The sequence below is a fragment of the Thalia democratica genome, chromosome 9, assembly GCF_965202585.1.
Source record: "Thalia democratica chromosome 9, ktThaDemo2.hap1.1, whole genome shotgun sequence".
NCBI classification, from domain to species: Eukaryota; Metazoa; Chordata; class Thaliacea; order Salpida; family Salpidae; genus Thalia; species Thalia democratica.
In genome coordinates, this window is record NC_139173.1 from 15556093 (window position 1) to 15566721 (window position 10629).

Consider the following 10629-nt stretch of genomic DNA (forward strand, 5'->3'; position numbering starts at 1 on the left):
TCTATTCGTACTTAAAAAAAAAAACACATTTTTAACGAGGTCATTCTAGCTATTAAATGTCTTATCCGGTATTAAAAATCTGAAAATTAAAAAAAAATTGTTTAAAATTTGTTAGAATATAAAAGTTTTTAAAAACAGTACAAGTTTACTGGCTTTGTATTTTTACAAAAACAAGTTTAAACTTTTGAGACGCACGTAAGTGCTTGTTTTGTCAACTAACTCGTGTAAAATTTGAAATGTTTTTATGTTAAATCTTGTAGAGAATTACTTCGTATTAATTGAAGCCATAAATGTTTTTCAATTATTTTAAAACATAACAGACTTTAAAGTTAAAATATAAATAAACTAATTGAACGGCTCGAGAAACGAATCGGCGAGGAGCGGTACCAGGAGACCGAGCTTTATGTACGAGGAGATGTACGGAGAGACGGATCAGAGGATTCCGTAGCGCCAATAGACCGCTAAGGTGAGGCCAGGAGACGAATTCCATAGCGCCAACAGACCGGTAAGGTGAAGCCAGGAGACGGATTCCGTAGCGCCAACAGACCGTTAGGTAAGGCCAGGAGACGGATTCCGTAGCGCCAACAGACCATTTAGGTGAGGCTAGGAGACGGGTTTCGTAGCGCCAACAGACCGCTTAGGTGAGGCCAGGAGACGGGGCATCTACTATACAAGTTAGAGCGCACGTTGCGTTATAAACCAGGCCAATAATAGTGTATAAGTAGAATACCAGTGATAGCGACAAACTAATTTTAGCCATAGTTTAAACATTTCGGATATTATATAAATTTAAGTTAAAATATCAAAGAAGATTTAACGAAACGAGATTTAATTACCCTCGGACTTGTTATACAAATAAACAAATCTGTTCAAGTTTTAGTGACTTTTTTTCTCTAGGACTAAGTAGGAATTTATTAATTATTATTTAAGTTCAAGACGGTAAATTGATGTAACATACTTTTGCAGTTTGTTACATGACATAAATCTTATATTAGCTAGGTTATTATATCTAAAAACTATGCTTATCCACTTTATATAACAAATTATTACTTATTCTTTATATAACAAATTATTTATTATTTAATTTCTCCAATGTTTGTTTAAATTCCATTATCTTAAAAGGCCTATAGAAATTGTAAAACAATTTGTATAAGTTTTTAAGATGTAACTAAAAACTAACCGACTATTAAATAGTATAGGATTAGTCAACAGTAATACAACGTTTACGCAAGACTTACAATATATTTCTAACCCGATCATATCTAACCCGATCATTTTTAACCAGATCGTTTCTATCCCGATCACTTCTAACCCGATTATTTCTAACCCGATCATTTATAACCCTATCATTTCTAACTCGACCGTTTCTAACTCGATTATTTCTAACCCAATTTAATTCGATCATTTCCAACCCGATAAGTAAAAATTTGTTTATTTTTAGATTTTTTTTAGAATTTATCATTAAAACATTAATAAAATCGTTCTTATTTTAAAAATTAATTTATTTTGTCTCATACTAAACTTAATTTTTATTTAGTTTTACTTAAAATATTTTTTTATTAATTTAATTTATAGTATATGATTTCAACTTATTTCATTATTTTAAACTGTATTCTATCTGCCTAAATCAAACCTTTTTTTATTTTGATTAGTTAGGAATTACTAAAAAGTTTTTTAATTTTTTTAAATTTTGCTTTGTTCGACTTTTTAAAGCAAAATGTTACAAGTATGTTTAAGTTACAGTTGTTTTCTTATCTAACACGAAGTCCGAAGGTGATCAAATCTTGTCTCGATAATCTTCTTTAAAACTAATTTTCACTTAAGTTTGTATAATATCATTTACACTTGATTAACTTTCTGTTTCTTTTATTTACGACTTAAAAAAGTAGTGTGTTTAACGTACTTATCTTTTTACAAATACTTCACTATCATTATTAAAACATCGGAGGAAATAAAAAAAATAATAATGATAAAAAAGAACTTTTTTAAACGGAAATAATGAAATTATTTATTGTTTAACTAACTATAGTTACATGCAATAGCTCGTAAAAACTCCATCACAGTTCTTTCTTCCATTTCGTCAACTATTTTTCTGACGGTTATTTTAGGCAATATACTTGTTTTTATTTTTTTACAGCAAAGCCAGCTTAAAGTCTGTTGACTTTGTTTTAGGTGTTCATCTGTTCTCTTTCGAGTGTTTAAACACAAGTAAAAAAAATAGGATTACCACATGATAACACAGACTGGAATTTTCTGTGCCGCTCTTCAACGTATTTGATAATTCTATGTCCATAATTTATAGTTCTTTTATTCACCTTCAAGAACTTAATTGAAAACAATGATCGCCTAACGTTTGAGTCGAGTCATATTATAAATATTCCTAAAACCTAAAAATATTACTAGTTTTGCTATGGTTTGTTAAAAAGTATTTTTATTAGATAATTTTAATGCTGCCTTTTTATATAAAATTAAAATGTATGTTTTGAAAAGTATTCACTACAAAGACTAAAAAACTAGAACACGTTAATTCCAAAAATAATAACAAAAATTTTAAATTAGTTTTTTTTTTCATAAAAAACTTAATCAAATAAACCGATCTTGTGAAATAATAATAAAACTGTTTTATATTTCTTTGAAAAATTATTTTATTCTACAGAAATCAGGTAATAAAATAAAACAGTGACGAACTTACACTTTAGAGAAGTAGAATAAACATATAGGTAAAAGTTTAATAACTTTAATTGGTAAGTAAAAAATCTTACCTCATTTAAAAAAACAAAATATTTGTTTTAACATTAATAGTTTTAAGTGTTAAGGTACATAAATTAAATAAGCAAATTAAAAGTTAAAAGGAGTTGATTGGTTAGGAAGTTAAATAGTTCAATAATTGAACTAACGTAGGCTGTATGAGATCTTTAGCAATGACCTTACTCACAATTAATGCTGCTGGATATGAGATGTTCGTAAACGTGTTCGATGCTGCCACCTAGAAATTTAGTTATTATACACAATAGATCAAAAATTCTCTGCTAGAAGTTGGTCATAGAGTAAGTAACTTATTTAAATATTAGTTATAAGCACAATATCATGTGTTTTGGATTTAGTTTTAGTCAAGGTTTTAAGTTTATAATTATAATGTAAAAACAGCAAAGATCAAATTTGAATAATGTTTCAGTGATGGTAATATATGTTATAATTAAAATTAGTATTAATTATGACTTTGCTTTAACAAAAGCAGATCACTATGTATTTCTTTACTTATCTTAAACAAAGTAAGCTTTTTCTATGATTTAGCTGTCTTAATCAATTCGGATAATTTCAATTATATCAGAATTTAAATAATGAGGTACATGATTAGTAAATATTAGTTAATGTATTTGAAGGGAGGCAGCGTTATCAATTCAATGTTGGCATGCTAGTATAATCTGAAAGCTGTCAAAATTTTCATTAGAGTATTGTTTATCCAAATAATTATTTTAAATTAATAAATGTAATTAATTCAAACAGTTGATGATACATCGCAAGACTTGGCTAACAAAAAAAAAAAGACTATTTTACTATAAATCTATTTATTATGGGCGTGGATAGGCAAATAAGACTATTTCACTAGAAATCTATCTTTTTTCAAGTTTGTAGATAAATATCTCACACTTTCAGGAAATAATCTTTGGAATAATAAGAAAATTCTGTGGAAACAAAATTAATAAAAACTTTAAAATTTTTGTTTACAATCAATAAAACTTTTTTTTGTTTTTATAATTAATTTTATTTATTTATAATTTTAAAAACATTTCAGAAAAAATGAATATTCCAAGGAACATTTCCTGAAAGTCTGAGGTACTTATCTACAAAACTTGAAAGAATATAGATTACTTTTGAAATAGTCTTTTTTGCAGTTTTAGTTTCCACCTCCCATAAGAAACCCATTGTTGCCTCAGACTTTGACCAGCTATATCCAGGGTTCGTGCGCGTCAGGCTAAGTCAGGCTAAATCAGTTTTTTTGAAAAAATTTGAAAAACGTCAGGCTAAATCAGTTTTTTTATTTAAAATTTTGAGAATCTCAGTTTTTCTCAGTTCAAATGCTTGAAAATTTTTGATAAAAAAAAATTGAGAATTCTTTTTAAGATCAAATTGAAATGTGAATTTTTTTCTAAGTAAAGATTTAGTTACTAAAAAATAAATTAGTCAGTATTTGTAAAAATAAATGCTTAACACTTTTTGTTGAAACTCTAAAAAAATTTTAAGAATCTTCATTATTTTGTATTGAGCAGATTATTTACGTCATAATTATAAAAATTCATAAAACAAATACAGCTTGCTTTATACCAAATACTTTTTAGATTAAAACTCTTAGCAGTTTATTCATATATTTTATTGTTTGTTTAAAGTTACTAGAGATATTCACAACACTAAAACTTAGCTTTAAGATATAAGTACTAAGTTTTGTGGGAGTACAAATTTTAGGTACAATTTATTTTTACTTTACAAAAACAAAACATTAAAGGTTTTTTTTTTAATTTTAGTGTTAGCTTTTTAAATCTGATACGACATCAACAATCACTGTATTTATTTAGATTTTATGATTTATAATTATGTATCAACTTTAAGTATTAGTCAAAATACTATAGCAAACATTTTTTACTTATTTTAATACTCTTGTAAGCATTTCATTTTAAATTTTAATAAAACACGACAATGCACGTCGTTTTATTATAAATCTTCTGGTTATAATGTTTTTACTTAGTGCTTAAATAAATTGAACAATTGCGTTTAGTAATATATATTAATTTTTTCCACTAATAATATATAAGATATAACACTTATTTTAAAACTTATCACTGAATTTGTTATGTTAAGGGCATAGGGGAGTCAACCACCTTTTTCACAATTTAGTCTTATTTTATTGAGTTGTAACTAAGCTATGAGTTGATTTTTGCAGTTTTTAAAGCTCAACATATTTTTGAGTTAAAGCTGGTTGAAGTTGGAGACTACAATAGTACTAATCAAGACCCCCCAATACCAAAAATGACTTCTAAAGGGGATTTTCCTTACTTAGAAAAAATGTCAGGCTAAATTGGTCTCAGTCAGGCTAAATGAAAAAAATTTCGGGCACGAACCCTGTATATCTCAAAAATTATTTTGAGTTTTGAAAATCTGTAAAAGTATCGTGTAGCTTTACTTTTAATACAAAAAAAAAAGTCAATTACCCCTTATGCTCTTAACTGTTAGTATTAGTTTCATTTAACAATAATTAAACTTATTAATTTTTATTTAAGGTTAATAATTAGATATAACGCTTAATAAATATTACAGTATTGACAATTCTTAAAAAAGGGTATTTTGTATATACCAATTTTAACACCAATAGAATACATAAGTTTAATGACCCAATGTTCAAAGACAGTATTATTAACAGTTGAAGAGACTTCCTAAGTTAACATATAGAATGACATTCAGTGATATATATCTTGTTTTAATTATTGAAAAAAAAAGTTTGATAGAAATAGAGTTTTAAAATTTTTGTAAACAGAATTGAAACATGCGCACCTAAAATTAAGGATAACATAAATTCTTATTTGTTTACTACATAAGTTAAGAACTTTTTATTATAAGCTAAAAATTACTACAAGAGATTGTGTGACTTATTTAATTAAAGTTCATTACTTTAGGTAATAAAACAAAATGCCTTCTGAAAAGACTCATATCAACATTGTTGTCATTGGACACGTAGATTCTGGTAAATCAACTACCACTGGCCATCTTATCTACAAATGTGGTGGAATTGACAAGCGTACCATTGAGAAATTTGAGAAAGAAGCTGCTGAGGTAAATTAAGATTTTTACAATAATTGTTAATTTATCTCAAGAAATAATTTCAATAAACCTGTCTATATTCCTTTGCAATAATTAAACTGATGATATAAATCTATTTCAAGACTATCTAAATTTCAAATAATTTTACTAGATATTAAAAGATGACTTTATTTTCACTTGGTCAAATTAGTTTCTAAATACATCAAGTTACAAAAGTTTAAAATTTAACCAAATTAACATCAAATAGTGCTTGAAATAAGCTAAAATAATACAGGTATTAGAATTTTTCCAGGTCATACAAGAACATAAAAATAAAAAGAGCATTATTTTTAATATATGGTCTAAAGTGATTGAAAATCACTAAATTCTATTTTTAATGTATTATAAGACCCAAATATTTGAGCAATGCAATATTAGTTAAAACTCTGGAAAATTTATATCAAAGCTAAATAACATAACTTAAATTAAGTGATTTACTGAAAAATATGTGTTGTTAGCCCAATATGTTTTATATGTATTTATTTTAATGAGTTGAGTCAGAATTGAGTAGTAGTATTCAAACCAACAGTCTAGATACAATGCATAAGCACAATAAGTTGATTTAAACACAAAACCCAAAATATAAATGTATAAAGAAGTTTGAAGCTGAACAATAATGACAAAAAATAGTAATTTTTGTTTTAATTTCAGTTGTTTAAATTTTAACCTGTATCACTAACAAAATGGAACACTTATTAAATTAAGGCCATAGGGGGGTAGAAGCCAATTTTTTGACCAAAAATAACATATAGACTTATATTATAGTAAATTTCATAATCTTTCAGATGCTTTTTTAGATTTTAAAAATATTTTTTTATGACCGGTTATATAAAGGGTTGTCTTTATAAAGGGTATATAAAGGGTAACTTTAAAGCCGTTTTTCTCGAGTTTTTAAAAATGGGCTTTAAAATCTATCTTCTCTATTTTTCAAGCAGTCTTCTTCAAATTTTCAGGAAATGTTCCTTACATTATGAGAAAAAAACGTTATTTGTGAATTTTAATAATTTTAAAAAATAAAAATTTTATGATAAAAAAAAAAGTGATTTTTTATCAAAAAAAACTTTTTTTTTTCAAAAAAAAAAGGTATTTTTACTTGAAATTTTTAAAGTCACAAATAACGTTTTTTTGTTATTGTATAAAGAATAGACTGTGAAAGTTTGAAGAAGATTGCTTAAAAAATGAAGGAGGAGATAGATTTTGAATGCATTAGTCTTTTTTGCTGTTTTAGTTTTTCCTTCCCCATAAGGAACCTTTTTTGGGCCCGACTTTGCCCGTTCATATCTCAAAAACTAATACGAATTTTTAAAAACGGTAAAAAGCAACTTGAAGCTTAGTAAAAACTCTATAAAATAAGATCAACTTGTAAAAAACATGGCCTACCCCCCCTATGGCCTTAAGTTAATGAAATCTATTTAAAGTATAATAGAGACTTCTGTAGCTAAGTCACAAGAAAAAATATATATACTGTACTCCGTCTGAATGCGAGAGTTCTATAAACACCTAGGCTGTTTCATTTAAAAAATAATAATTTATAAAAAATATTAAGTTTTCCCATAAATTTTTAGTAATTTTTTTTCTTAAGTTTTATATACTTTTTAGAAAGGAAAGGGATCCTTCAAGTATGCTTGGGTTATGGATAAATTGAAGGCAGAGCGTGAACGTGGTATCACCATTGATATTGCCCTCTGGAAATTTGAAACCTCCAAATACCATGTCACCATTATTGATGCCCCAGGACACAGAGATTTCATCAAAAACATGATTACTGGTATGTAGTTAGCCTAATAATGATATATATTACATTAATTTTTTCTTATAAAATATGTTTGTCTTACTATACTCATAACATAAAAATCACTTGGACAACTTTCACAAATATTAAAGCTCAATTTTTTGAACTTGTAAATAACATTTACCCTGAAATTTCCTGTTATATAGCAAAAGTTAAAGTATTAATTAACAACATGTAAGATACATTTAACAATTTAAAATGCAGGTACATCTCAAGCTGATTGTGGTGTATTGATTGTTGCTGCTGGTGTTGGTGAATTTGAGGCTGGTATTTCCAAGAATGGACAAACTCGTGAGCATGCTCTTCTCGCCTACACCTTGGGTGTTAAACAACTCATTGTTGGTGTCAACAAAATGGACTCCACTGAGCCAAAATACTCAGGAGACCGGTTAGTAGCTATTAAAGTATCGTATCATTAAGTTATATTTGTATTGGTTATCACAATGAAAAAAATATTGATTAGACTAAAAAATTGTATGTGTAACTAAATTTTAAGATGGTAATAATTAATTTCAATATTTACAGTTTCAATGAAATCAAAAAAGAAGTGTCCACCTACTTGAAGAAGGTTGGTTACAACCCTAAAGCTGTTGCATTCGTCCCAATCTCTGGTTGGCATGGTGACAACATGTTGGAAGAATCCACCAACATGAAATGGTACAAGGGATGGAGTCAAGAACGTAAGGAAGGTAATGCTTCTGGAAAGACTCTCTTGAACGCTCTTGATGCTATTCTCCCACCCAAGCGTCCCACTGACAAGCCTCTTCGTCTTCCCCTTCAGGATGTCTACAAAATTGGAGGTTAGTTTACATAAAAAGTAAGGTAGTTAAAGTTTTTGATAAAAATTTAAATTAACCAAGTAGTTCAAAAAGTTTAATTAAGTAAAATAAGCATTAAAAAATATAAAATTAAAGATCAAGTTATAAATTAAAATAAATTATTTTATGAAATAGTTGAGGTACCGATTGCCCAGAAAAATCTAAGTTTTCCCAAAAAATAAGCATGAGTTTCCCCTGATATAGTTCCTGATCATATTAATTAGCTGATAATTATAATAATCTTAGACTGTAAATTTTAAAGTTTTCTTCGGCCATTAATTTTTATTTTTACCAAGTCAACATATCTGTAAAAACCTGGAATTGAACAATTTAGACTAAAAAAATCTGGAGTTTAAAAATTAATAAAAAAAACCTGGAATTTTGTATAAAAATCACTAATAACCTTTAATTTTTATTAACTTTTACATGTTAAGTAGTAAACTTTCGATTTGACATAAAAATCAATTGTATAGATATAAACTCTTTGTCATCATCATTTTTTTTAATATGAAATTATGTAATCTTTTCAATGTCATAATACTAGTAAAACAGTTGTTTACCTTTAATTTAAACTAAAGATATACTTAGAACGTTCAGTTTTAAAATAATCTGGATAAAATATGCTAGAAAACATATAGCAACCCTGACATAGGTACGTTAAGCTCATTATAAAACAGTTTTTAGAACCAATTTTTTTGAAATGAATTAAAATTTTAGAAGCAGTAAAAAGCTAATGTTAGCAAAGTTAATAAGTATTAAAACGAAATATTAATAAAATCAATGTACTTGTGCTGTTAAATGTATTATAAACCTGATAATATATTGAAACAGAAAGTTTGTAAACGCTAGTCTAAAATAAAAGGTAAATATTTTAATGATAGGTAATAAAGTTTTTAGTCTATATAATTTTGACATGTACACAATAAAATGATAATCCGTGGAATTGAGAGTTAATCGTTTGATAGGTATTGGAACAGTCCCAGTAGGACGTGTAGAAACTGGTATTATTAAGCCAGCTATGGTTGTCACCTTCGCACCAGCCATGATCACCACTGAAGTCAAGTCTGTAGAGATGCATCACGAATCTCTCCCTGAAGCTGTTCCCGGCGACAACGTTGGTTTCAACGTCAAGAATGTTTCTGTCAAGGAAATTCGTCGTGGTATGGTTGCTGGTAACAGCAAGAACGACCCCCCAAAGGGTGTCGAAAACTTCACTGCCCAGGTTATTGTCTTGAATCACCCAGGACAGATTTGCGCTGGATACTCTCCAGTTTTGGATTGCCACACCGCTCACATTGCTTGCAAATTCTCTGAGCTTAAGGAGAAGATTGACAGACGTTCAGGTTAGTAGACTTTCTAATGAATAAGAAAAAAGTTTCTAATACTGTAATGAAACATTGTATACTTGCAACAAATTACTAAATATATTTTCTTAACACCAGAAATATTAATATATAGGTAAGAAGATGGAAGATAACCCCAAGTTCGTCAAGTCTGGAGATGCCGCCATCGCTGTCCTCACTCCAAGCAAGCCCATGTGCGTCGAGGCTTTCTCTCAATACCCACCACTCGGTCGTTTCGCCGTCCGTGACATGAGACAAACCGTTGCCGTCGGTGTCATCAAATCGGTGAACAAGAAGGATGGTTCCGGAAAGGAAACTAAATCCGCCAAGAAGGCAACTGGAAAGAAATAACCATCTAAAACAAATCTTTAATTCAATTTTTTGACTAGTTAAAATATAGCTTATTAGATGTTTCACCTGAAGCACATCTATAAATTAATAAATACTAGATAATTTTTTTATTGTTGTGATAAAACTTCACTTGACTAGCGCCATATATAATAAATTAAATAAAAATAAAGTTTGTTTACGATTTTTTAAAACCTAAAGCTATAATTTACATATGGAAAGTTTCGAAGCTTGACTTGTAAATATTTTTTAATTAATATATAACTGAGAATGAAATAATGAAAAAAAAAAAAAACTAAATCAACTTCCACAGAGCCCACTTAAAGGACTTTAAGTAATTTAATATGAAAATTCGAATTAAAAAACAGTGTTTCATAACAACAATTAAAATAGTTATTAATCGTTAGTTGTAGGTTCAAAATGAATTGCATTTGCTAAACATAAATGAAAAGTTAAACAAAAGAACAAAACAATA

General features: G+C 27.9%; 1 protein-coding gene across 1 annotated transcript; it reads left to right on the plus strand.

Moving 5' to 3' along the window:
* Positions 1-3009: 3009 nt before the first annotated feature.
* Positions 3010-10348, plus strand: LOC145844476 (elongation factor 1-alpha). Its single transcript, XM_082951879.1, has 7 exons — positions 3010-3047; positions 5670-5826; positions 7453-7621; positions 7850-8033; positions 8171-8445; positions 9429-9806; positions 9922-10348. The coding sequence occupies exons 2-7, from the start codon at positions 5683-5685 to the stop codon at positions 10155-10157; spliced, it is 1386 nt and encodes a 461-aa protein (XP_082808005.1). The 5' UTR covers positions 3010-3047; positions 5670-5682; the 3' UTR covers positions 10158-10348.
* The last annotated feature ends 281 nt before the right edge of the window (positions 10349-10629 follow it).